Genomic DNA, 27,523 nt, shown 5'->3' on the forward strand with positions numbered 1-27,523 from the left:
TTGCCCCAGTGTCCTGTTCCCCTTCATAAGTCACCAGAGGTTTTTTTTTGGTTTTTTTATTTTTTTTTTTAATTATTTTTATTTATTTATTTTTAAAACATATTTTATTGATTTTTTTACAGAGAGGAGGAGAGAGGGATAGAGAGCTAGAAACATCGATGAGAGAGAAACATCAACCAGCTGCCTCTTGCACACCCCCTACTGGGGATGTGCCCGCAACCAATGTACATGGCCTTGACCGGAATCGAACCTGGGACCTTTCAGTCCACAGACTGACGCTCTATCCACTGAGCCAAACCAGTTTCGGCACCAGAGATTTTCTTAAATCCTATTTATTTTTCAGCTTCTCCCAAATCTAAGGAAACAAAGTTTCAAGTACTCACTACCCGTTTGGTAAAGCATTGTGTGAAATAGTCTGATGGCAGGTTCTCAGACAGCCCAGAAATGATGGGGCTGTTCATATAGATAATGCTGGTAACCCTTTGGCTGAAAGTCTTTGTGGCGTGGACCTGTCTCGGTAAGACCTTTGGCATTTGGAAGGCTTTCTTCTGCAATCGTTCCTGATGATGGCGAAGGCTTTGGAGCTGCTTGGGTGGTCTATGTGGTGTGTGTGTGTGTGTGTGTGTGTGTGTGTGTCCCCGTCAGATGTGGAGCAGCCGGTGCCTCGGTCTGAATCAGCCTGCAGCAGCAGGAGAGGGATGGAGGCCTAAGCTGATCTTGGGCAAGACCTTTGCCTGCTGTGCCCGGGGTTCTGGCCCAGGAGCGGGCGCAGGTGAGGGAGCGTTGGGAGGTGCCAGCCACCCTGGCTCAGCTGCCGGAGCCCTGCGTCACAGAGGCTCTTTGTGGACAGGGTTTCTTGCAATTTGTGCCTTTTTCTATTCGGACAGTGCAGGAAAGGAGGTGCTCAGGGGCCTGGCACGGATGAGGTGCTCAGAAATGTTTGTGGCATCAAGTAGGCGGTGGAGGAGATTGTCTCCCCCTTCCGTTTCCGCCTCACTGATCAGGGAGAACAGTGGGTTTAGAGGCAGGAAACAAGTCAGTTCTGGTGCTTTTCCTGTCACCCCTGGCTGTCTGACCTCCACTAGTCCCTTCACCTGCTCCCCCTCCTGTTTGAAATGAAAGGGTGATGGCGTCCCACTAGCCCTTCTGCTCCTCAGGCTTTCTCCTGGTCCAGAGGCTGTTTTGCTGTTGGCAGTCTTTTATCTGGACTTCTGGGAGCCTAGGCACTTCCTGTGGAAGTGTGTTCCCTCCAGCCCTGTCCTGGCATCCGGGTACTTTATGCCCATGTCCCTCTCACCTTCTTCCCTTCCAGACTAAACTGTTGAGAGGGATGCTCTTTATAGCTTTTCTTCCTGATACCAACCTCTCTCTCTCCGAATGCCTCTGGGCCTTCCCCTGCTCCACCGTGTGTCTGCCAGTCTAGTCTGTCTGGCTCTCCCAGTATTCCTCCTGGCCCGCCCAGTGTTCCCCTCAGGCACACATCTTCTTGTCTCCAGAAACCACTCTCCCAGTGACCTCCCAACACCAGACAGCAGGAACCGGCCGTGCCAATGAATAACAGCATCTCCCTGGGGTTGGTGAGCTGGCCAAAACCAGTTTGCCCAGTCAAGTGGCACTTTTACTGTGGGCGAGGCCATCCCAGCAGAACTGCCTTCGTCCCACGAGGGCTTTGCTTGGTGCCACCCCTCCTTCTGCGGGCCACACCCGGGCCGGAAGGTGCCTCACTTGTCAGGAATGCTGCCTTCTCCACAGTTTTCCGGGCGTCTTCCTGTGGGCCAGCCCGGGACAGCCTGGCCCTCCCAGGAAACAACAGGAGAGCACATGGGTCATGGCTCTTGTGTCCAGCATTCTGTGTTTGAGAGCAGCCCTTGACCTCTGCTTGGGTGTCTTTGGGGCTGGGCCACTTGTTTTAAGCAGATCTGACCCCTCTGAACCGGGAATGAGTGTACCCAGCCCTTCTGGAAGGTTTTGATGCTTAGGGAGCAGCACCAGGCAGACAAAGGGAGGGAGTGACAGTCCTGGGAGGAGTCAGTTTGCTTGCCCACAAAGCCAGCGGGAGCCAGGCGCCCCCGGGCCAGCTGCCTGTGAGCGTGTTCCCACCGGACCCTGTCCCGTCTGAGCGGCCAGGCTTTTCCTGCGCAGATGGGTTCCCTGAGGCAGCCTTCCGGTCGCCTCGTTACTCTGTCCCCTCCGTTTGGTCTGGGTCCTGTTTGACTGGTGAAGAAGGCATTTTTTATGCCTCATACATACTCCATGCCATGCATGAAGAACTTTGGGAACATGTTAAAAACGGTTACATTTTTATTTATTTTTTTAAAACCGGCTGCTGTGCTTGTGAGTATTGTGTCTGTGGGTTTGGCTCAAAAACTGGATTCTTTTCCCAGCTACTACTTTCTTAACCCTATTTATCCCCAACCCTCCCCCCCCTTCACATTCTATCCCCCTACCCCATAGATATTTACACATTTAGAATCCTATTCCCAGCATCTGTCATGTCAGGGGAGCGCTTCTGTCTTTTAACAACTAGGGGTAGGAAGGTATTGGGGGGCGAGGGGGTGAAAAGTTAGGAAATCTAGACTGGGAGCCAGAAGGGTACCCAGAGTGAGGCAAGTCAGGTGGGAACAGGGTGAGCTGAGGTGGGGCTGTCAGGAGGACCTCACAAGGGGTCTGGGGCCTGGGACCCCTTTTAGCCTCTTAATCCCCCCTTGCCTCCAGCTCAGGGCCCTGGAGCTGAGGGTGTGGCTCAGACCCCAGAGCCTGTTCACGGTGTGTCCTCTGGCCTGCCTGTGGGGAGGGCCCGGGAATCTGCAGGCCACCCCTGGTTCAGAAGCACAGCTACCGCCCTCAGCTCACAGGGCACGTCCACAGCTCTGGGGCCCAGTGGCGACCCCAGGCCACAGCGCCCGGGAGGGCTGCTGGTCCGTGTTCCCCGAGAGAACCGCTTCTGCGGTCAAGTGCATCTCAAGTGCTCGGAAGCCGGGTTGTGCAGGTGTCTTGACTGTAGGACTTCTGGGAACTTCTGTTCCAGCATTAAGATGGTGGTTCCCCAAGGCGGGGATTCCCTCAACTCACTTGACCACAGAACCTCGTCACTTTTCTTCTTAGAATTCGAGTCCTAGGGAGCAGTTTGGGAACTGCTGCTCCATCCTTGCCGGTCCCTGTCCCCTCCCCCAGCTCCAGCCCCGGCCCCGCCCCCAGCCAGGACAGCTGGGAGCGGATGCAGTCCTTGGGGAGGAAGGTGGGGTGGGATGGGGGGCGGTGGACCCCAGGTCCCTCCAAGGCCTCTGGCAGGGGTTCCAGGTCTCTTTCACCGCAGTCTGGCCCTCCCTTCCCGCCAGCCTCGGCCAGCCCAGAGCCCTCGGACCTGTGTTCCTCTCCGGCCTCTGTTCATGCGGCTTTGGGTTGGTTTGTAGGGAAGATGGTGAGTTGGAAGAAGGTGAACTGGAGGATGATGGGGCAGAGGAGACCCAGGACACCTCCGGAGGCCCTGAGCGGAGCCGGAAAGAAAAGGGGGAGAAGCACCACAGCGATTCTGACGAGGAGAAGTCTCACAGGAGACTGAAGCGGAAGCGGAAGAAAGAGCGGGAGAAGGAGAAGAGAAGATCGAAAAAGAGGAGGAAATCTAAGCACAAGGTAGGTCCGGAGGGTTCCTGGCGTGGACTGGCGGAGAGCCCCAGGGGCCTAACTTGTCTTGTCAGGCCAGAGAGCCCTCCTAATAGCGTTGTTTTCTCCTTCCTCAAATGGGATCAGTAGCCCATGCTCCATTGCCACTAACTGCCCGTAGGTAGGTGTTTCTCAGAGAGCACGGCCGGCAGTGCTGCCCCGGGGCTGGCCGCCAGAGTGGCCTGCCTGCAGCACAATCACTAAGTCCGCTGCTTCTGTCCTTGCAGCGACATGCGTCTTCCAGCGATGATTTCTCCGACTTCTCCGATGACTCAGATTTCAGCCCCAGCGAGAAGGGGCACCGCAAGTACCGAGAGTGCAGCCCCCCGTACGTGCCGGTGAGTGACTGCTGGTCCGGGGCTCCGTGGGTGAAGCCGCCGCGCTTACTGCGCGCCTTACTCTGTGGGGCATTCGGCTCAGGTTTTAATACTGCAAGGTTAGGTGTTGTCCGTATATATAAAAGTATTTTTGTTGGTTTTAGAGAGGAAGGGAAAGAGAGAGAGAGAGAGAATCATCAATAATGAGAATCATCGATCTGCTGCCTCCTGCACATCCCCTACTGGGGATCAAACCTGCAACGTGGGCATGTGCCCTGACTTGGATATGAACTATGACCTAGTTCATAGGTCAGTGCTCAACCACTGAGCACACCAGCTGGGCAGATTAGGTGTTGTCTTTATCCGCATTTTATAGGTGAGAAAGCTGAGACGTAGAAAACTGCAAGCGGGTTTCACAGCTCTGAAGTGCAGGAGTGGGGGTTTGAACCTAGTTAGTGACCCAACTCTGTAAGCCATGCTGCCAGCACTTCTGGATGCCACCTCTTCCTGTGGCCTTGGCCGTGTGTCTCTGTTCCCGAGAGAGATGCTGCTTGTCCCTGCCATAGCTGACTGTTTACGCTGTTCAGAAAGGACCTTTGTGGAAAATGAGCAAGAGAATGAAATGGTTATAGGAATAGATTATCTCTCTGACCTTGAGCAAACATAAAGTTATCTGTTCAGTTAGTATGCTGTTACCCCTACCTTCCAGCAAAATTGATAAGAAAAAACATCAACATAGCTTTCTGAGTTTTTATTTATTTTTATTTTTTATTATCTTTTATTATTTTTTATTTTTTTTTACAGAGAGAAAGGGAGAGGGATAGAGATCCAGAAACATTGATGAGAGAGAAACATCGACCAGCTGCCTCCTGCACAACCCCCATCAGGAATGTGCCTGCAACCAAGGTACATGCCCCTGACCGGAACCGAACCTGGGATCCTTCAGTCCGTAGGCCGACGCACTATCCACTGAGCCAAATCTGTTTTGGCGAGTTTTGATTTTTTTTTTTTTTTTAATATATTTTATTGATTTTATACAGAGAGGAAGGGAGAGAGATAGAGAGTTAGAAACATCGATGAGAGAGAATCATCGATCAGCTGCCTCTTGCACACCCCCTCCTGGGGATGTGCCCGCAACCAAGGTACATGCCCTTGACCGGAATCGAACCCGGGACCCTTCAGTCCCCAAGCCGACGCTCTATCCACGAGTTTTGATTTTTAAAAATACTTTTAAAGCTAGTAGCTCTTAAAGGTGTCCCAGTTATCATATGACTCAGCACCATCCATTATTACAGATAATTTATTGTAAGGCATAGTTGACATTGATCTAATTCAATGTCAGATTCAGACTAAACCTGAGGGAGGCAGGGAAAGAGGAAACACCGTGAGCTTTCATTGGGAACTGGTGTCGGGCATTTTAAGATCTGCTAAAGTAGTTGTGTATGTCTATCTACTTATGTTTTGTATTTTTTCCTTTTTTAAAATTTTTATAATGAGTGTGGGTGATTTTAAATTAATAGACTAATTTTAGAGCAGTTTTAAGTTCATAGGAAATTAAGCAGATAGAATAGCTCTCTCCTTACCCCACCCCGTTTCTTCTGTTTTATCATCTCGCATTAATGTGGCTGATACATTTGTTGTAATTGATGAGCCAATATTGACTCGTTATTAGAGTTCAGACCTTTATATTAGGGTTTTGCAGTTCTTTGGGTTTTAACAAACGCATAAAGTATGTATTCCCCATGCACTATCATATAAAATATCTCAGATCCCTGACAGTCCCCTCTGCTGTACTCCTCCCTGAGCCCCTGGCAGCCACCAGTCCTTCACAGCCTCTAGTTTTTTGTTTTGTTTGTTTGTTTGTTTGTTGTTTTGTTTTTAATATATTTTATTGATTTTGTACAGAGAGGAAGGGAGAGAGATAGAGAGCTAGAAACCTCGATGAGAGAGAGAGTCATTGACCAGCTGCCTCTTGCACACCCCCTACTGGGGATATGCCCACAACCAAGGTACATGCCCTTGACTGGAATCGAACCTGGGACCTTTCAGTCCCCAAGCCTATGCTCTATCCATTGAGCCAAACCGGTCTCGGCCACAGTCTCTAGTTTTGCCTTTCCCAGAATGTCAGTCAGGCTATACAGTTTGTAGCCTTTTCAGATTGGCTTTTTCAGTTAGCAGCATAGTTTACGGTTCCTCCATTTTTCATAGCTCCATGGCTCATTTTTTAAAATTGCTGAATAATAAATGCTCCCTTGCCTGGATGTGCCGCAGATGGTTTATCCACTCATTGCCTGAGGACATTTTGGTGGCTTCCATTTGTGTGTGTGTGGTAGATTTATAATACATATTTAACTCGATCCAGTATCTCCTGGCAGTTGGGAAAGCATCATTTGAAATGGCTTTCTAGTTTGGTTGCCAAGCAGGTAATTAGTTGAATTCCAAGACCTCAGGAAAACTTTGACCTGGAAGCACCCCTTCTGCCTACCAGGCCGCCTCCCCCAGTGAGATTGCTCCATAGCCCTGGGAAATACCCCCCCGATGCCCCAATACTTTCCCCCTTGTTCTTCAGGGATTGTGGGTTCTGTTCTCCATTTTCTCTTAAGCCGTAGCCCTTTCTGAAGAACAGAAACACCTGGGCCTACTGCTTAGCTCTCACTCCGGTGGGGACCGGTCCCCGGTGGCTTGAGGATGGACCTCTCCCAGGGACCGTGAGGGTCTTGGTGGTCTGCACCCGAGGCCCTGGGGCCCGCTCACCCTCCTCTCCCTGGCAGTCCCACCAGCAGTACCCCCCGTCACACAGCACGTCCCTGCCCAAGAAGTCCTACTCCAAGATGGACAGCAAAGGCTACGGCATGTACGACGACTATGACAACGAGCAGTACGGGGAGTACGAGGGCGACGAGGAAGAGGACATGGGCAAGGAGGACTACGACGACTTCACCAAAGAGTTGAACCAGTACCGGCGTGCCAAGGAGGGCAGCAGCCGGGGCCGAGGTGAGGCCCCAGCTTCTGCTCCCGGGTGTCTGAGCAGACCTGGGGTGGGGCTGGAGGGGCGGTGCAGAGTGCGCAGGCCTGGTTGTCTCCATGCTCAGGAGGAGAGACAGGCAGCCATTTAGGGCTGAGATAAGTACGGAAGGAGAGACTTGGGGAGTCAGCCATGTGAGAAGAGGGCCCGGGCTGAGGCCCTGGTTGGGATGGAGCCAGGCTGGTAGGCAGCGAGAGGGAAAGTTCACTTCCTGGTCAGCAGTGGGGGGGGGGGGGAAGAAAAGGCAGCTTCTCTCATCTGGGCCAGGTGGGGCTCCACCCCGCAGTGTCCCCCTCCCCCTCCTCAGCCTACATCACCTGACCAGGTGTGACTGCAGCCTGCGGGCCTGCCACACCCTGGACCTTGAACCCTGGCCGTTAGAAGGGTGGTGGGGGAGGGCGGCGCACAGGAAGCCCAGCCTAGCCTCTTAGACCCACCTCCTGCCAGTGAGATTTTCCACCCTAAGGGGGGGGTCTTCCAGAACCTTCCAGATCAGAGGTTCGTATCCCCACCTGAGGCCCAGCTTGTTTGAGTGGCTGTCTATCCCTTCTTTTTTGCAGCAGTCTCTCACGGACACCTCCCTGGACAGGCCTTGCTCTGTGCAGACATTCTAGATGAGTGCTGTTCTGTGGGAGCAGAATGCAAGCCGCCTTGTGACTTGGTTTTTCTAGTAGTCACCGTTAAAAAGCAAACAGATGAAATGAATTTTAACAATATATTTTATTTACCTTATACATTCAAAGCCTTATTTCAACACGTTTGCAAACTAGGCAGATGTGATATTTTACATCGCCCCTTCCCCCCACTGAGTCTTTGCCGTTCAGACGGACGTTATACTCACAGCATCCCTTGGTTTGGTCAGCCACGGTGCCGGTGCTCAGTAGCCACGTGCAGCTGGTGCCTGCCACATGGTGCAGTGCAGCGGTCAGTGTAGTGAGTGCTGGAGCGGCCATGTGCCCACGATGCGGAGGCTCCCCACCGAGGGCACCGGGGGACCTCTGGCCTGCCTGGGGGGCCGGGAAGGCTTCATGGAGGAGGAGGAAATGGTGGACCTCAGGGCAAACAATGGGCTAACATCTCTTGTTGGTGGGGTCTACTCCCGCCCAGGCGTTCACTTTCTGAATCACCGTGCAGGCAGTCGAGGCCGTGGCAGGGGCTACCGGGGCCGAGGCAGCCGCGGAGGGTCCCGGGGCCGAGGCATGGGCCGCGGCGGCCGAGGCCGGGGCCGGGGCTCCATGGGAGACCACCCAGAGGACGAAGATGACTATTACGAAGATGAGATGGATGTAAGGTTTTCTGCTGCCCGCGGATGGGGGGATGGCTGGCGGGCTGCATGGCCTGTTGGGGTGGCCTGTAAAACTCACTGCACTGGAGGAAAGCAAGCATCAGATGGCAGGCAGGTTCATGTGTTTTAAATGTGCATGTGTGATTTCGAAATTGAAAAAACTTTCATAGGATTCAAACTGAACAGATATCAAAGGGTGAGCTGTGAAAATTACATTTTCTTCCCGCTGATTTCCCAGCGACTTAGTTCCCGGCCCTGGAGAAAGGTTCCCGAGCGGCTCTGGGGGCGTTTTAGGTTTTGGGCCTTTGCAGTCAGGGCTTATTTACTCCCTGCGCCGTGTGCTCTCTCTCGGCACACTCCTCTCTCGCAGAGACGCCACACTCTCTGCCATGTCCCTGCCGAGGCCTTCTCTGCAGTCTTTGTCCAGCGGCACAGCTGCCCATTGTGTACAGAGGTGCCCTGATGGGTTTGCCCCGGGGGTGGGGCCTTTAAGGCTGGTGACTGCACGGAAAGGAGTAAGACCACCCATGCTCAGGCTGGGTCACGTGAGGAGGGGACACAGGCCCGGGGCCCACATTTCTCACCTGCTCTTCTGAGCCTGAAGTTGTCCTTGAAACCAAAAGGCAAAGGGGCAAAATGTATAGTCAGGGACAGTGTTCGTCGTTCCATGTGACACCGTTCTTCTGCTTTCTGAAATTCCAGTATGGAGAAAGTGAGGAACCGATGGGCGATGAGGATTATGACGACTATTCCAAGGAGCTAAACCAGTACCGCCGGTCCAAGGACAGCCGAGGACGAGGTGGGCAGGGGCCCCGGAAGGTGGGGGGGCTCCTTCTGGCAGCTGTTAGCGTTGGGTTCTGGGGACGGGCAGTGGCTGATGCCATTTCTCTCCTCCGCAGGGTTAAATCGAGGCCGTGGCCGGGGTTCCCGAGGCCGAGGCAAAGGGATGGGCCGGGGCCGAGGTCGAGGTGGCAGCCGAGGAGGGATGAACAAGGGTGGAATGAACGATGACGACGACTTCTATGACGATGACATGGGCGTGAGTCAACTCTTCATTCTGGTCTGATGTGCTCAGCCAAGGCCCCTCCTTGGATTTTGTTCCCTTAATGAGTTGTCCTCTAAGGCTGACCCTGGCCTCCGACTCCCGGTGGCCGTTCCCGTAGGGCCAATAAGCACTGATCATCTCATAGTAATGCACTGCTGGCGAGACCCTCTCTTGTGTTTTGTTTTGTTGTGTGTGTGTGTGTGTTTTTTATGTTAATCTCACCCTAGGGTATTTTCCCCCATTGACTTTTAGAGAGGTGGGGGGAGAAACATCGATGTGAGAGATACATATTGGTTGGTTGCCTCCAACACGCACTCCAACCAGGTCCTGGGGATTGAACCTGCAGCCCTGGTATATGCCCTTAACTGGGAATCAAACTGGCAACCTTTCCGTGTGCTTGTCAGTGCTCCAACCATTGAGCATCACTGTCCAGGGTAAAAGACCCTCTTTCTTTATTTTTAAAAATATATACTTATTGATTTTTTAGAGAGGAAGAGAGAGGGACAGGGAGTTAGAAACATTGATGAGAGAGAAATATCGGTTAACTGCCTCCTGCACAACCCCTACTGAGGATGTGCCCACAATCAAGGCACATGCCCCTGATCAGAATCGAACCTGGGACCCTTCAGCCCGCAGGCCGACGCTCCATCCATTGAGCCAAACCAGTTTCGGCCCCTCTGTCTTTTAAAACCTGCAGTCACCCCTAACAAGTCTCCAAGACTCGGAAGGTTCTAGATGACCCACTCAGTTTTCCCTGGAGAGTTTTGCAGGAAGGCACGTGCCTCTGCTTCCATGCGGTGGATGTGTTCCTGCACAAATGCGTGCGCTCGAGTCTTCATTGCCAACAGCTCCAAGTGCCAGAGATTTTCTTATCCAAGCAGCTTTCCACATTGTGGGCTCAGGCTCCTATGGCCTCGGTGTCTGATGGAACTGGCTGCTGGACGCTCAGATGGTCTCCACCTGACCCGCCGGGCCCTCGCCACCCTCGCTTTTCATTCCCCGTCATCACCTTCACACTCTGTGCTCTCTGTTCTACAGGACGGCGGCGGGAGCTACCGGGGCCGCGACCATGACAAGCCCCACCAACAGTCTGACAAGAAAGGCAAAGTCATCTGCAAATACTTCGTGGAGGGGCGGTGCACGTGGGTAAGGGCCGGCGGCTCCCGGAGGACACGGGCGCTGGGCGTGCTCTGGAGGCCGCTCCCTGGGCAGGGCTGGTGCTGGTGGGAGCGGTTGGCCACTGAGAGGTGCCTCGGGGCCTGGACGGGAGCAACAGGACATCTGGGTTTTTCTGGTTTGGGGAGGATATTTTTGGTCATAGTTTTCAACAAATTCGTACAGCCTCAAATGTTGTATTAAGATTGATGCTAATGCAGAGATGTACATATTCCGGTTAGTTACTGAACTTGAAGGCATCCATAGAAACTGTGGTGGGATTTAAAAAAATCGGGGCAGTGTTGTCCTCGTAGGGACTTGTGCCTACACCTGTCGCCAGAACTTTAAGAGAAGCTGGGAAATGTAATATTTTTAGCGGGGCACATTCTTCCTCAAACAAAATTGGGTTCTGTCAGGAGAGAGCATGGGCTGGATACTGGGTTGCCATTCGGTAGAAGGAGGCAGTGAAAGGCGAGGACTAGAGGCGGGAGGAAGAGGCTGTGGGAGAGGGAGGCAGGCCCCCGGGGAGCACACACGGTCAGAGTATGAAGTTGTGGGAAACCTGCCCGCTCCCTGAGGGAAGGGTCTTCATTCTGTCCTCGGTCCCTCCGCTTCAGCGGTGACAGAGCCGCGTTTCCTGGAGGAGGAGTCAGCCAGGGCTTCCCGCCCCGCCCCTGACCTTCCCCTGCTTCTCTTCCAGGGAGACCACTGTAACTTCAGCCACGACATCGAGCTTCCAAAGAAGCGAGAGCTGTGCAAGTTCTACATCACCGGGTTCTGTGCCAAAGCCGAGAACTGCCCCTACATGCATGATATCCTTCGGTGCCCACGTCTGCTCTGGTTCAGGGGCAGAGCTCTCCTTGTTGGGAGTAGCGGCCGCCCTCCACTGCGCTTCTCTCGCCTGCCAGCGCAGTGCCGAGCTTTCCGTGCATCTGCCTCTCATTGACCCTCACATCTGTCCGATGACGGGCCTGCTGTTCCTGTTCTGCAGATGAGGAAACTGAGGCACACTTTAATATGTTCTCTACATATACTCCTGGGACTCACCTGTGCCATTGCCTGTTATCTTTCTGAGACTTTCTAACTGGCTGTGTCACCCTGGGCACATCATTGAACTTCCCATTTCTGTTGAGTGAGGATTTGAGGCCAGTCCCAGGGCCAGCGTGGTGGGGCGGGAAGCACGCTGGAGCATGAGTCTTGAGAACTGGGGTCTCATCTTTGGTCTGCCGCCAACCCACTGTGCAGCCCTGAGAAAGTCATTTCACCTCCCTGGGCTCCGATTTCCTCATCTCCAAAACACGGGGTGGGATTCTGCCCTCAGGAATGGGTGCGTGTGTGTGTTCCATGAGATGAAGCGTTTGCCTTAATTTGCCATGAACGTGATTTTCCGTGTAAGTTATACCACACCACCGGGAACTGCATCAATGGCGACGACTGCATGTTTTCCCACGACCCTCTGACCGAGGAGACGAGAGAGCTCTTGGATAAGGTACGTCTGGGGTTCGACCACCACAGCTGCCAGGAGCCAGGACCCGTGCCTTCCATTGACATGGCTCTGCACCCGCCCACTGGCCTCTGTGCGGGACCGTCATTTCCAGGGGCATTGATCTGGAGCTGGACCATTTCAGGGAAGACATGGGACTGTGTTCTTGCCTGCAGAGAGGAGGTCATGCATGCGTCTTCTCTCCAGCCAGGGCCGTTTGCATGGGGGTGGCTGCGTGAAAGCAGAGTTGCCTGGGGTGTCTCCAAACATATTCTGTGATTTCTTTCCTATCCTTTAGAGAGAGTCCATGGTACACAAAGAGGAGAGGAGATGTGATGGCTTTTATTTTTATGGAAATGTCAAATGTTTACTTAAAATTTTTAAAGATTCTGCCGAAACCGGTTTGGCTCAGTGGATAGAGCGTCGGCCTGCGGACTGAAGGGTCCCAGGTTCGATTCCGGTCAAGGGCATGTATACCTTGGTTGCGGGCATCCCCGGTAGGGGGTGTGCAGGAGGCAGCTGGTCGATGTTTCTCATCGATGTTTCTAGATCTCTATCCCTTTCTTCCTTCCTCTCTGTTAAAAAAAAAAAAAAAAATCAGTAAAGATTCTATTAAGCAGTAAAAAATTAAAAACTACAGGGAATTTGGAGGTTTGTGTTTGTTGGAGAGTTCTTCCCTCGGTGCGGTGTCAGGGCTATTTGACTTGTTAGGTGACATTTGAAACTCATCCTCATCTCTTCTTGTCCCTGAGGAGTCATCAGGACTTGGGGAGTACTGAGGTCCTGTCCTTGGCTTCCTCACCCGTCCGAGGGATGAGCAAGAGAATGTAGCCTTTTAAAGAGGGCTGGCCTGCCCTCTCGTTCTCGGATGGCTGGGGAGCTGGCTCTGTGTGTAAGAATGGAGAGGATTTTGTTTATCAGCCATCCTTGGGTGACTGCCCAGTTGGCTGCTGGCACTGCCTGAGGAGCTGAGGGGAAGCGGGCACCAGCAAAGCCAGAGAAGACCGCTCCCATTGGCAGAGGGGTAGGGAAATTGGAGAACGGCTTTATTTGGCCAGGCCCTTTGTGGAGGACTAGGATTTTATCATCTAGATAACTAGAGTCTGAGTTTTTCACAGGGTAAGCGGTGGGAAGTCATGGTGACTGCATTCCTCATTTGAAGACTGGAACAATATCTGACTGAGGACTGCCCCCTGCTGGAGGTTCAGAGTTGGTGTTGTGGACCAGTGCTGTCCAATAGGAAACACGCCAGAGCCACGTTTAATTTTTCCTTTTTTATTATCTACCTACTAGTGCTGCAGCAGTTTTAATACGAAGGTTTTACTGATAAGTGCACAACTTGTATGATGTGAGCAGAAAAATATCAAAATGGCTATAAATTGGCCAGTCTTGCAAATGACAGGCTACACGTTTTTGTTGCTAAGCCTTACCCAAGGATATTTTTTCCATTGATTTTTAGAGAGAATAGAAGGGAGGGAGGGACAGCAGGGGAAATGAGCAAAGAAACAATGTGAGAGAGACATGACCCCCACCCATGGCCCGATCTACAACCCAGGTACGTGCCCCTGACCCAGAATTGAACCCTCAACCCTTTGGTGTGAGGGGTGACGCTCAAACCAGAGAGCCATACCCACCAGGGTCAAACTACACATACTTACTTTTAAATTTTCTAGCAGCCATATTAAATAAAAAGAAACACATGAATTTAATTTTCACAACATTATCTTAGCTCAAGGTATCCATGTTCAAACTAATCATTTTGGCAAGTAATAAGTGATGGCAAAAGGTGAGATTTTGGGGAGACTGCTATGTCTTCAGAACCTGGTACTTCCGACCACGTTTCAAGTACTCAATAGTACACAAGGCCAGTGACCACCGTATTGGACAGCAAAGCTCTAGACGCCCTCGTAAAAAAAAACACAAGAAAATGAGGTGTCCCTTTGAGCTCCCGCCCACAAACATTTTTAAAACATTGACGTCATCCCCTATATAAGGTTAAGTCTCAGTGGGTTAAAAATGAGTGTAGAACCTAGAAAAACCATCCTAGAATCGAATTTGTGTGGTCAGGAAGTAAAACTTGCAGTGTGCCTTGGGATGGGCCCAGACTGACCCTGCTGTTTCCTTCCTGCCAGACTGGGTTGCAGCTGGTTCACCAGGGCTGGGCCCGTGGTCCAAGCTGAGCTGTCTCTCCTGACCGGGACTTAGCCACCTTATCCTGAAATTGTTCTGCCTTATTTTCCCACTTCTGTTGTCCTGCTTTATTTTCCCACTTCTCTAGCTGGTGAGACATTCCTCAAAGCCAGACTTGGAAATAGTGTAGGGCAGAGCACAGTCCCACCTTCATGGAGCTGGCGGTCTGGGTAGAGCCAGGAGTACACAAGGATATAATAAAATGTGATTTTACAGAGCTTGGGATCTGATGCTGTTCCCGTAGTGAATGCAGAGACCTGGACAGTCACCCTTTGACCTTTAATGAGACCATCCATGGGGGCACGGGTCCACCGGGAACCGGAAACAAATGCCTGGGAGGAGCCTGGTCCGCAGGGCAGAGCTTGGCTGCCGGCAGACTGCCATGGGGCTGGGCGCTGGGGTTGAGTCGGGGGCACCATGGAAGGAAATGAAGCTGCCTCCTCAGCACCCAGTCTTGCCACCAGGCCCCATGGGAGTTTGATGGCAACTGCAGTGAGAGGCTTTTAAAATCCAGACAGGATGGTGGCCTCTCAGCCAGGCACGGCACATGGAACTGAAAATGTCATGCTGAGTGGTAGAAGCCCGTCACAGAAGACCCACATTATGGGATTCCGTTTCTGTAAAATGTCCAGAATCAGGAACTCTCTAGAGATAGCAGATTAGTGGCTGCCATGGGCTAGGGCAGTGGTTGGCAAACTGCGGCTCTCGAGCCACATGCGGCTCTTTGGCCCCTTGAGTGTGGCTCTTCCACAAAATACCAAAGCCTGGGCAAGTCTATTTTGAAGAAGTGGCATTAGAAGAAGTTTGTTTAAAAAATTTGGCTCTCAAAAGAAATTTCAATCGTTGACCTGTTGATATTCGGCTCTGTTGACAGATGAGTTTGCCGACCACTGGGCTAGGGGGAGGGGAAATGGGAAGTGATTGCTTATGGGTAAGGGGCTTCTTTTGGATGATGGAAAGTTCTAGAACTAGACAGGTGATGGATGGATAACTTCATGAAGGTACTTAATGCCACTGAAATGTACGCTTTAAAATGGTGAAATCGTAGGTTTTATGGCACTGTAATTTGCTGCAGGACAGTTGTGGCTCTCCTGCCCGCTGTCAGGGGGGACCGGCAGGGGGAGGGGGAGGTTTATGTGCCAGAGGCTTCGTGGTCGTTGGCCATATGCTGGAGGGTCCCTGGCACCCGACTCCTGTCCTGTCCTGACTGCACGCCCTTTTGTCCTCCCCCGCAGATGTTGGCGGACGACGCGGAAGCAGGCGCCGAGGACGAGAAGGAAGTCGAGGAACTGAAGAAGCAGGGCATCAACCCTCTGCCCAAACCGCCCCCCGGGGTGGGCCTCCTGCCCACCCCGCCTCGGCCCCCCGGCCCCCCGGCCCCGACCTCGCCCAACGGCAGGCCCATGCAGGGCGGACCCCCGCCTCCGCCCCCGCCCCCGCCCCCGCCCCCCGGGCCCCCGCAGATGCCCATGCCGGTGCACGAGCCACTGTCCCCGCAGCAGCTGCAGCAGCAGCAGGACATGTACAACAAGAAGATCCCCTCCTTGTTTGAGATCGTGGTGCGGCCCACGGGACAGCTGGCTGAGAAGCTGGGTGTGAGGTGAGTGCGGGACCCGTCACTGAGCCTGGTCAGGGCAGCGGTCACCAGCCTCTCTGACCTCCCGGACCACCGAGCCATTCGCTGCTCACCATGTTGGGGCCCCACATCTCCTCAGGGGTGTGACCCCCACCACCCCTGCCCTTCAGCCCCTCTCATAGGCACCGTTTCCTCCTTCTCCTAGGTTCCCTGGACCCGGAGGACCCCCCGGGCCAATGGGCCCTGGGCCCAATATGGGACCCCCGGGGCCGATGGGGGGCCCAATGCACCCGGACATGCACCCCGACATGCACCCCGACATGCATCCGGACATGCACCCCGACATGCACCCGGACATGCCGATGGGCCCTGGCATGAACCCTGGCCCGCCCATGGGACCCGGTGGCCCCCCTATGATGCCTTACGGCCCTGGAGACTCCCCACACTCTGGAATGATGCCCCCCATCCCACCAGCCCAGAACTTCTATGAAAACTTCTACCAGCAGCAGGAAGGCATGGAGATGGAGCCGGGACTCATGGGGGACGCAGGTAGGCGGGGTGTGGGCCCAGAGGGGTGGCTGGGTTTACACAGGGGACATGGAAAGATTCGCGCGCTCCTCCCAGCCTTTGAAAGCATGAGTCCAACTCCATCTCTGTCCCATGCGTGGCTGAATGTCTTTCGTGACAGAGTCACTGTCCTGGTGAGGCTGAAGGGAGTATTACGGTTATCACTGTAATTCAGCCTTGCAGATGTCTTGCTTGGTGTTCCCGGAGCAGGAGCACGAGGTCATGAGGGCCGGTGTGGCAGGCTGCTGGGCTAAGAGGCTGAAGTGGCCTCACCAGAGCAGCCTCCTTCCAGGCGGTCCTTGGCTTGGGGCTGCCAGTGTCAGCCTTGTGGTTCTGCTTGCTCTGTCCCCACGTGTGACCATCCTCCCCTTCCCCCTCTTCCTTCTTATTAAAATAACAACATTGTCAGCAGCGAGAGCCACATGGCCAGAGGAGGTAGCGTGGGGCTTCAGCAGGAACGGTGTGCTCATCTGCTCCCGCCCCGGGGTCAGAGCCAGCGAGACAGCCCCGGTCCTGGCCTTAGCCTCATCGGAGTGCAGGGAAGCAGGCAGGAAACGTGTACATACTGATCACGCTAGAAGTCACGGGGCTGGGGGAGAATGGTGGTCAGAGGTGGGCCAGGAGGGTCTGGACACGGGCAGAGGCCTGTCTGAGGAGTGACGGGAGTGAGCTGGGACAGGGAGGGGAGGCGGGGGCACAGCCAGGCGGTCCGCTCGTTCGGAAAAGCCAGGAGCGTGTGCTTTGGGAAGGAGGACAGGGAGAGCAGTCTCAGCAGTAGGGCCTCTGTCGCCCTGGCGAGGTGACCTCATTGGAAGAGTGACCGGAGCAAGCAGAGGAGTGGGGCAGCGGGTGGTAGGCGGGCGTGGAAGCCTCCTGGGCAGAGGCGAGCCGGAGGGAGCAGGAACAGGGCGTGGCTTCTGTTTGGAGATGGCGCCACGGCCAGCGTGACGCCTCACGTAGTGTTACAAGGCGGACAGGAGGGGATGGGCGCCGGCCATGGGCAGCCCTGCGGAGAGCTGAGGTGGGGGCGGCGCTTCGGCTTTGTCCACGTCAGGTGAGATGGATGCCCATTTGGCAGCCACGCCTGGGCCACGTGGAGGCGGGTCAGAGACCGGCAGGCTGGAGGTCCATGTGAGCGGCATTGGCGTCCAGATGGTGGGAAGCGGTGAGAGCAGGTGTTTGGGTGAGGAGCAGGGGCTTTAGAACGATGGGACAGGTTCTCAAGTGAGAAAAGCAGGTTGCTGAGGGGTGATGGCCCCACAGCCCTCCCGCCTGTGAACATGCGAATGGAATGTGCAGGGCCGGAGGTCTGGGTGGAAGGAAAGCCAGGCTGCCAAGCCGTTAACGGCACAGGGGACTCGGCGTGAGTGCCCACGGCGGGAAGGCGCACAGAGCGCGCTGTCCGTGGCTGCTCGGCACCGCAGTCCTCCAGGAGCAGTGCGGCCCCAGCCTTCCCTCAGCTGAGGAGGGGCCTAGGAGCTGAGCTCGTTTGTATCGATTGGCCTCTGGTAAAACGGGTTTTGTTGTATTTTGCTTAAAGTCAGAACCTATCCATAACGTTAAGTGAGTCCTTACTGTATTCACAAGTGCACAACCATCTTTTAAAAAAGATATATTTTTACTGATTTCAGAGAGGGAGGAGGAGGGAGAGAGAGATAGAAACATCAATGATGAGAGGCGATCATTGTTCAGCTGCCTCCTGCACGCCCCCTTCTGGGGATCAAGCCCGAAACCCAGGAATTGACCAGGAATTGAGCCATGACCTGGTTCATCTGTTGACCTGAGCCACGCCGGCCAGGCAGTGACACACTCTTAATGAAAAGGTCCGAGCGGGGGCGGGACTGCTCACCGAGGGTCCAGGTGTCCCTGTGCCGAACCAGGGTGTGGCACAGGTCAGGCTTGCCCATCAAGTTCACATGTGACAGAGTTCAGTGGCCAGAACTAGGTGGCCTTTCGCTTTCTGCACATACATGGAATTATTTTGTATGTAAAGTTAAGTTACAATTTCAGTGGTGGGTGCACGGCACATTTCTCATTGCAAAACCTTCTGTGGGCAGTGCTCACGGGACAGTGTCCATCTCCGAGAGGGACACACACACACACACACACACACACGCACATAGACATATGCGCACGTGCGCACATATGCACTCGCACACACACAGACACGCACACATGCTCACACAGCCCTCCAAGCTGCGTCCCCTCCTCAAATGCAGCAGCAGTTCATTCTCGGGGCGCAGGAAGCTGAGAGGAAGCAGCAGGAGCTTCTGGGTTGAGATGTGGCCTTAGCATCATCATCTTTTATATACCTACATGTTTTTATTGGTGAGAGTGTTCTAGATGGCCCCCATTTCCCCCCGTGTTCCCCTCCACCCAGCCCCTGTCCACCCCAAGGCCTTCACCCCACTATTGTCTGTGTCCACGAGCTAAGCATTAATATATATGTTCTTTGGTTAATCTCTCCTGTAACCCCCTTCCCCTTCCCTCTGAGATCCGTCGGTCTGTCCCATGCTTCCTGTCTCTGGACCAATTTTGTTAGTCAGTTTATATTGTTCATTAGATTCCACATATAAGTGAGGTCATGTGACATTTGTCTTTCTCTGACATGCTTACTTCACTCAGCATCGTTTTGGTGTATTTCCCTTCTTTTCTTTTTGAGCCTCGTTCCCAGTTGTTAAGCTCAATGTGATAGTGTTCTTCTTTATTGATTATTACAAACAACCCCTAAAATAAATAAAACAGATCAGGGTGCGTGGAGTAAAAAGTGAAGAGGCCTCTTAGCCCCTGCCTCTTGAATCTCATTTTCAAGAGACTGCTTCCTGTCTTTCTAGAGCCTTCTCGTTGCATTTTGCAAACATTCGTATGATGCTCCGTCCTGTATTCACGTCGTGAGCGTTTGCCCTGTCACTGAGCCCCCGTTGCCCCCCTGGCTGCACGCCGGGCTGTTGGCTCTCTGTGGGGACGTCCCGGGTGGCAGGAGGGGCGGGCTGCACACCCTCCCCATCGCCATCGCCATCGCCATCGGGGGGGTCTCAGGTGAGGGCACGGGCGGGTTGGAGTTGACATTTCGAGGCCCTTCCCGACACGAACCCTCGGTTCTTCCCCGCCACAGAGGACTACGGGCACTACGAAGAGCTGCCGGGGGAGCCTGGGGAGCACCTCTTCCCCGAGCACCCTCTGGAGCCTGACAGCTTCTCTGAGGGAGGGCCCGCAGGCCGGCCGAAGCCGGGCGCCGGTGTCCCCGACTTCCTGCCCTCAGCCCAGAGGGCCCTGTACCTGAGGATCCAGCAGAAGCAGCAGGAGGAGGAAGAGAGAGCGAGGAGGCTGGCTGAGAGCAGCAAGCAGGACCGGGAGAATGAGGAAGGCATGTGTCCTCCCCAGGGGCAGGGCTTCCCTCAGGGCGCAGGCCCGGGCGCGCAGGGAAAGATGGGGAGCACCGGATGGGTCTTACCCTGCAGGGAGCCTCTGGCCGAGGACCCAGCCTCGGGCTGGGCCTGCTGCACGTCCCTCAGGAAAGTGGAAGTCGGGGGGTCGGGAAAGACCCTGATCCCATCAAGGAAGGAGTGGTCTGGCCCTTAGAGGAGACAGTAGCTGACTCGATCCCCCCCCCCCCCGTGTTCTCAGGAAGCCCGCCGACATAACCAGTGACGTCAGTCACACGCTGCCACGTTCCATGGGCTGTGGCGGGGCTGGTGGCACCCCCAGGGCGGAATGGGGAGGACAAACTGTGTTCAGAGCCTGAAGCATGGTCACATGACAGGAGCCCGGGAGCAAGTGGGCACCGTGGGGTGAGGGGCTATGCCCTCTGGTGGCTCCAGTTTTATTGTGAGGAGGTTGGACTTGGGCTAGTGTCCGTGTCTGCCCCGGCCCCGCCTCTTAGCCTGCGGCTGCCCTTCCCAGGGACGGGGTGAACTTGGGGGCCTGGGGCGGTGTCTGTGAGCCCCAGGCACCGGGCAGCTGAGTCAGGGGCCGGAGCCTGCCCGGGGGCAATGAGGTGGCGGCACCACAGGCTTGGAGCCTGAGCTCACTCTGGCTCTGCCCCCATCTCAGGGCACAGTTGGTGCCTCCCTTTTCTCATCTGTCAAATGGCCAAGTAACACCACTTCCCGTGTTTGTGAGAACTAACAGACAAAGCATTTAGCTCAGTGCTGGCACACGAGGCAAGATCAGAAATGTCAGCCTCCGCCGGCCTGAGCGCTCCGGCTGTGGTGGAGGGGCGGGTGCTGGGGAGAGGAGAGGAGAGGCTCTGAGAGGCAGGAGAGGGGGTCACCCAGCGGGCTGCCGGGGTCCGAGCGGGCGGATTGGCGGCCGCTCACTCCCTCCCCGCTCCTCTGCTCTTTCTCAGGTGACACTGGGAACTGGTACTCGAGCGACGAGGACGAGGGTGGGAGCAGCGTCACCTCCATCCTTAAGACCCTGAGGCAGCAGACGTCCAGCCGGCCGCAGGCCTCCGCCGGGGAGCTGAGCGGCAGCGGGCTGGGGGACCCCCGCCTCCAGAAGGCACACCCCACGGGAGGCCGGCTGGCCGACCCCCGCCTCAGCCGGGACCCCAGGCTCTCGCGCCACGCCGAGGCCTCCAGCGGGTCGGGCCCGGGCGACGCGGGGCCCTCCGACCCTCGGCTGGCTCGCTCCCTGCCCGGCCCGAAGCCCGAAGGCGGCCTCCATCCCAGCCCCGCAGGCCCCAGCGGCTCCAAGGGGCCCGGGCCGCCCCCCGCGGACGAGGAGGACGGGGAGCGGGCGCTGCGGGAGAAGGCCGTGAGCATCCCCCTGGACCCCCTCCCCGGGCACCCGCTGCGGGACCCGCGGTCGCAGCTGCAGCAGTTCAGCCACATCAAGAAGGACGTGACCCTGAGCAAGCCGAGCTTCGCCCGCACCGTGCTGTGGAACCCCGAGGACCTGATCCCCCTGCCCATCCCCAAGCAGGAGGTGGTGCCCCCCGTCCCCGCCGCCCTGCAGTCCCTGCCCGCCCTGGACCCCAGGCTGCACCGGGCCTCCACCGTGGGCCCCTCCAACCCCCGACCGCGCTCAGGCCCCTCCACGGACCCCGGCTCGTCCGGCTCCAGCCTGCCCGACTTCGAGCTCCTCTCGCGCATCCTCAAGACTGTCAGCGCCACCGGCCCCACCGCTGCCCCCGGCCCCAGCGACAAGCCCAGCGACCCCCGGGTTCGGAAGCCTCCCGCTGACCCCCGGCTGCAGAAACCCGCAGACTCTGCTGCCCCCTCCCGGGCCGCCAAGCCCGGCCCTGCTGACGCCCCCTCTCCGGCCGCCAGCCCCAGCGGGGAGTCCTCTCCCCCCGCCACCGCCCCCTACGACCCCCGGGTGCTGGCGGCCGGGGGGCTGGGCCAGGGCAGCGGGAGCGGGCAGAGCAGCGTGCTGAGCGGCATCAGCCTGTACGACCCCAGGACTCCCAACGCCGGAGGGAAAGCTGCGGAGCCCGCTGCCGACGGGGCCGCCCAGCCCAAGGGCCCCGAGGGCAACGGCAAGAGCGCGGCTGCCAAGGCCAAGGAGCCCCCGTTCGTCCGAAAGTCCGCCCTGGAACAGCCCGAAGCGGGGAAGCCCGCTGCGGACGGGGCCCCCACGGCCACGGACAGATACAACAGCTACAACCGGCCCCGGCCCAAGGCTGCCGCGCCCCCTGCCACCGCGGGCACCCCGCCCCCAGAGGGCGCCCCGCCCCAGCCCGGCGTGCACAACCTGCCGGTGCCCACCCTCTTCGGGACCGTGAAGCAGGCGCCCAAGACGGGCTCCGGGAGCCCATTCGCCGGCAACAGCCCCGCCCGGGAGGGCGAGCAGGACGCGGGGTCCCTGAAAGATGTGTTCAAAGGCTTTGACCCCACCGCCTCCCCCTTCTGCCAGTAGTGTTAAGTCGGAGTGGAGCTGTCCTACACCCACCCTTCCTAGGGCAATATTTAAGTGCAGCATCCGGAGTTGGGAACTGGGAGGGAGGGGCGTCTGGGTATTCTTTCTTTACTTTTTCCCTCTTTTTCTTTTGCTCTCCTGCTCTTTCTTGCTCTTGCTCTCCCCCTACCCCCCCCCCTTTTTTTTAAGCAATACTTCCTTTTTAAAACATATAAATTGTATATAACCATCTTCAGTTTTGGTCAGTGCTGCAGGGCTCGGGCTCCCGCCAAGAAAACTCACTTGTGCACATGGACAGTTTGCAAGTCGCCAGCTGGTGCTCTGCCTGGCCAGCCCAACTTTCAGGGACTCCTCGGAGACTGGGGCTCCAGTTGTTTTCTGGACAAGTTCGGCCCCTCCTCCTCCCCCTCTTGCAGGACAAAGTAGGCGCTGAGAAGGCCCTGAGCCCCGCTCCCCGTGTTGCATGAGGAGGCGGGATGTAGCCAGGACCGAGGCAGGACCCGCTAGGGGCCAGGGGGTGGAAACGGCCCAGGAAGGGAAGAGCCTGGGAGCCGCCCCGGAAGCAGCAGCCCGTCCCCGCCTGGCCCTCGCCCTGAGCCGCACTCAGGCCTGGACAGCAGCCGCCAGGGTGAGGGCCGGAGGCTGGGCTGCGGGGCAGGGCCCCGGGAGGCAGCGCAGGTGGCGTCTCCGTCAGTATTAGCTCCTCCTGCCCTGTCGGCCGTGCCCTTCTCCCCTCCTGCCAGGGGCTGTCCTGCTCCCCAGAAGCCAGCGCCCCGGTGCTGGCCTGGCCTCTGGGGGCAGCTCAAGGATCCGTGGCATGGCCGCCCACCAGGCCCGAGGAGGAGGCCTGGCTGGTTCCGGGCAGTGTTTGTCTCCGCTCCCTGCGCCCCTCTTTGCGCCATGTCTGTGGGGCCTGTGGTCTCGACGAGTTCGGGTTTCTGCTAAGCGGAGGTGCACCAGCTCAGAGGCGTGTCAGGGTGCGGGGCCGGGCACTCCCCTAAAGGGCCTGGGGGCGGGCTGGAGAGCAGCCATGGCGGGTGGGGCTGCTCAGGGCCCCGCCTGCAGGTGAGGGTGTGGGACCGGAGACCTGTGTCCTGCTCCTGCTCCAGCTGCACCGGCTCCCATGGACCCAGCCTGGGGGAGTGCCTCAGGGTCCCTCCACCTGTGTTCATCCGGCTCCTCCCTCCCCTCATCCCGCCCCTCGGCCGTGCCCATCTCCCTTGCTAATAATGAGGAACCCTGGTGCCCAGCCGAGGGCTCCCTCCTTGCACCCTGGGGTGGGAGGCGAACAGCTGCGATGCCACCCCGCTCCCCGGGAAGAAAATAGTAGTTTGGGGCCAGAAGCGAAGGCCAGAGAGGCAGCCCCACAGGCCAGTGCGCTGTGATCAGGTTGGTTTGGTTTGTCTTTGTCTTTTTGTTTTGCTTTTTTAAACATTAGATGTTTCTTCAGCCGCCCACGTGGGCCTTGAGCAGAGGCTGCTGCGTGGTGTTTGTACAATAAGTAAGAATGCGCAGTGTGGCTGTGGGGGTTTTCCTTCTCTGGGGATTTTCTTTTGTAAACGCAAATTAAATAATTTTTTTAAACAAATTTGTGGATGAAATAGAAGCTGGAGCCCTCCTTGGGTATTCAGCCTAAGAACCTCATGGGACTATGAATTTACCCAAAATTTTCATTTGCCATCAGGCCAAGCTTTTAAAAAAAAAAAAAAAAATTGTTCTCTAACCAGGATTGTAACAAAAGTGTAAATACTATTTCAGAAAGTTGATGGTGCAAATATGTATATAACGTACTGTATTTTTACAATGATTGTCGCATGCCTGTATTCCACCCCCTTTTTGTACTCTGTATCTGTCTTCCAGAAACCTGCCCTTTCTCCTGTGGTCTCTTAATCCAATAATTGTATTACTGCCATTAAAGGATGCAGTTATTTTAAAAAGTCTGTGGTCTCGTGTCCTGCTCCTGCCACGCTGTGCCCCGGTCTAACCAGGAGGGTGGGAGGCCGTCTCCTGTTGGCCCGGTGCCGCCCAGGCTGACATTCGTGACACCACCACCTGAGTGACTGCATCCACAGCTCCCTTGCTCGGCTTTGGACCAGTCAGTACACAGAGATACACGGTCCCCCACCCAGGCCCGGCCCCGCCTGAACACCACACCGCTCTGGGACAGCTGGGCTTGTAGGGATGAAAAGGAACTGGAGCCCTAACTATACTCCCCTCAGAAGCAATACACTGCAGCCTGGGCTCCGGGGTGATGGCATTAGGACGTGATCCGATCGGGAGGCTGGGGCCCTCGTGGATGGAATTGGTGCCCTTCTAGAGACTCCCAGAGCTGTCTCGCCGTGTCCTTGGCCCCGCTGCCCTGTGAGGACAAGGCTAGTTAGAGCCAGCTGTGACTCAGGAAGTGGCTCCCAGGAAACAGCCCAAAGCCGCTCAGACGCCACCTCATTAGCCCGGGCCTTACTGAGATGTTTCTGAGGGCTTCCCTCTGGGCTTCCTTTGGCGTCTGTGTCCCAAGGGACCCTCAGTTTTCCAGGCTGCTGTACAAATCAGACAAAGTCAGTGGCTTGAAACACAATCTGTGGCCATTCGGGAGGTCACAGGGGGATGTGGGTCTCCCTGGACGAACAGACTGTTCCCGGGGCTGCGTTCCTCTCTGGGAGAACGGAGATTGTGTTTCCTGCGTTGCCAGCTCCTCGGGCCTCCTTCCTTCCCAGGCCGGGCCCTCTTCCTCCACCCTGAGCTCCGACCCTCGCCCTGGCACAGCTCTGCCCGCAGCCGGGCAAGGCTCTCTGCCTGTCCGGGCCCATGTGCTCAGAGAGGGTGATCGTCCGTCTGAAGACCCTCAGTCACGCCTGCAAAGTCCCGCTTGCCCTGGGAATTACATATTCATGGGCTCTGGGAACTGAGACATACTAGGCACCTTTGAGGGGACTTCTTTTTTTTTTTTTTTAATTCTTAACCTAGAATATTTTTTGCATTGATTTTTAGAGAGTGAAAGGGAAAAGGGGGGATGTAAATATGTCAATGTGAGAGAGACACACACTGATTGGTTGCCTCCAGTACGTGCCCCAACTAGGATGGGATTGGATCTGCAACCCAAGTACCCTTGACCAGGAACCAAACCCTAGACCCTTCGGTGCACAGGCTGGCGTTCTAACCATTGAGCAGCACTGGCCAACAGCATTCTGCCCTTTATTTGGGATGCCCAAACATTTCTTCAGAAAGAGTTCTCATTGCCTTTACCCTGTTACTCTTCTAAACAGGGGAGCTCCAGGTTTATGTCAGAAATTCAGAGGGCTGCTCTAACTGGTTTTGCTCAGTAGATAGAGCTTCGGCCTGCGGACTCAAGGGTCCCAGGTTCGATTCCTGTCAAGGGCATGTACTTTGGTTGCGGGCACATCCCCAGTAGGGGTTGTGCAAGAGGCAGCTGGTCGATGTTTCTCTCTCATTGATGTTTCTAGCTCTCTATCTCTCTCCCTCTCTGTAAAAAATCAATAAAATAAAAAATAAAAAAGAATGCCCACGGGTCAGACAGCTCCAGGTGGGCAGAGTGGGCCTCGGGCTCCAGGTTCACCTGGCGTGGGCTGTCTTTCCACACAGCCAGCCTTGGCGCTGGGGATGGCAGTGTGGCTGGAGCGCCTGCCAGCTTCCCCTCCCCCAGGGACGTGCAGAAGCAGGAAGAGAACTCTCCTCCTCTATCTCGCTCTTTCCCCCCCCAATATGTTTTTTAATGTCTTTAATTATTTTTTTATTGATTAAGGTATTAGATATGTGTCCTTATTCCCACATAACCCCACCTTTCATTTATGCCCCCACCATCCTATTGTCTGTGGCCATTGATTAGGTTAATATACATGCATATAAGTCCTTTGGTTGATCTCTCCCCGACCCCCCTACCTTCCCTGAGGTTTGAGGTTCTTCTGATGGATGTTTCTCTGTCTCTGGATCTATTTTTGTTCAGCAGTTTGTGTTGTTCATTATATTCCACAAATGAGGGAGATCACGTGATGTTTATCTTTCTCCGCCTGGCTTATTTCACTTAGCATAATGCTCTCCATCTCCATCCAAGTTGTTGCAAATGGTTAAGAGTTCCTTCTTTTTTACCGCAGTGTAGTATCCCATTGTGTGGATGTACCACAGTTTTTTAATCCATCCATCTGCTGATGGGCACTTAGGCTGTTTCCAAATCTTTTTTTTTTTTTAATATATTTTATTGATTTTTTAGAGAGGAAGGGAGAGATATAGAGAGCCAAAAACGTCAATGAGAGAGAAACATCGACCAGTCGCCTCCTACACACCCCCCACCGGGGATGTGCCCGCAACCAATGTACATGCCCTTGACCGGAATCGAACCTGGGACCTTTCAGTCCACAGACCGACGCTTTACCACTGAGCCAAACCGGTTTTGGCTGTTTCCAAATCTTAGCTATGGTGAATTGTGCTGCTATGAACATAGGGGTGTATCCCCTTAAGATGTTTAAATTGCTTTTTAGAGATAGAAAAGAGGAAAGAGAGACATCAATGTGAGAGCTACATCAGCATGCATGAGCTGAGGCACGCCCCTGGCTGGCGATCCTGGCATGTGCCCTGACCAGGAATCGGACTAGCAACCTTTCCGTGCATGGCACAGCAGGCGACCAGTGGAGCCACAGTGCCCATGGCTCCTCTCTCTCTCTCTCTCTCTCTCTCTCTCTCTCTCTCTCTCTCTCTCTCTCTCTCTCTTTATTGGCTTCAGAGAGAGAGGAAGGGAGAGGGAGAGAGAGAAAAACATCAATGATGAGAAAGAATCATTGATCAGCTGCCTCCTGCACGCCCCCCATTGGGAATCAAGATCTCAACGCAGGCCTGTGACCCCTCAGTTCACAGGCTGACGCTCTATCCACTGAGCCGCACCAGCTCGGGCCTCCTATATCTCTTTATGTGCGAGCCAGCACCGCCGAAGGTGACCCTGAGAGGGGGCGGCCGGAAGGCTTAGGAAAGACGGACGAGGGAGTGAAAGCTGGGTCTGTGTGGGCCACTGCTTCCTGAGAGACGGCGCCAGCGCCCGCACGCCGCGTCTGTATTTCACAGCAGGTGCCACGCGGCAAAGGAGGGCGTGGCCACCACGTTCACAGCGTTCTCGTGGTTTCCATCCTCCTCAGCCACCTGCCCCGGACCTCTGCCAGGCCCACGTCACTGCGGCGCCCGGGGCCACGCGCTCGGACCAGAGGCTCACGCTGGCAGCCCAGCTGCTGGCTGTGGTTGTGCTGAGGGCCCTGCCCTCCACGCTGGGCTCACACGTGGCCAGGAGGCCTGTGCCCTCTCCTCAGTCCGAGGCTTGGACCTGTCCAAGCTTCTCCCCACAGACACACTCCC

General features: G+C 55.6%; 1 protein-coding gene across 10 annotated transcripts in view; it reads left to right on the forward strand.

The window, feature by feature from the left end:
* ZC3H4 (zinc finger CCCH-type containing 4) overlaps positions 1-24,105 on the forward strand; it is a 37,652-nt gene extending 13,547 nt beyond the window's left edge. For 7 of the 10 annotated variants that reach the window (XM_036416349.2, XM_036416348.2, XM_036416353.2 and 4 more), the window contains 13 exons: positions 3,414-3,633; positions 3,891-4,001; positions 6,752-6,974; positions 8,113-8,291; positions 8,993-9,089; positions 9,190-9,329; positions 10,374-10,481; positions 11,191-11,302; positions 11,870-11,979; positions 15,399-15,763; positions 15,945-16,288; positions 19,422-19,673; positions 20,655-24,105. In XM_036416349.2, the coding sequence (XP_036272242.1) occupies positions 3,414-3,633; positions 3,891-4,001; positions 6,752-6,974; positions 8,113-8,291; positions 8,993-9,089; positions 9,190-9,329; positions 10,374-10,481; positions 11,191-11,302; positions 11,870-11,979; positions 15,399-15,763; positions 15,945-16,288; positions 19,422-19,673; positions 20,655-22,168 (3,775 nt within the window). In that variant the 3' untranslated portion in view covers positions 22,169-24,105. The remainder of the gene's footprint in view (positions 1-3,413; positions 3,634-3,890; positions 4,002-6,751; positions 6,975-8,112; positions 8,292-8,992; positions 9,090-9,189; positions 9,330-10,373; positions 10,482-11,190; positions 11,303-11,869; positions 11,980-15,398; positions 15,764-15,944; positions 16,289-19,421; positions 19,674-20,654) is intronic. The other 3 variants (XM_036416355.2, XM_036416351.2, XM_036416359.2) reach the window with 2 other exon arrangements.
* Positions 24,106-27,523: the final 3,418 nt, after the last annotated feature.

Source organism: Pipistrellus kuhlii, unplaced genomic scaffold, assembly GCF_014108245.1.
Source record: "Pipistrellus kuhlii isolate mPipKuh1 unplaced genomic scaffold, mPipKuh1.p scaffold_m20_p_55, whole genome shotgun sequence".
NCBI lineage: Eukaryota > Metazoa > Chordata > Mammalia > Chiroptera > Vespertilionidae > Pipistrellus > Pipistrellus kuhlii.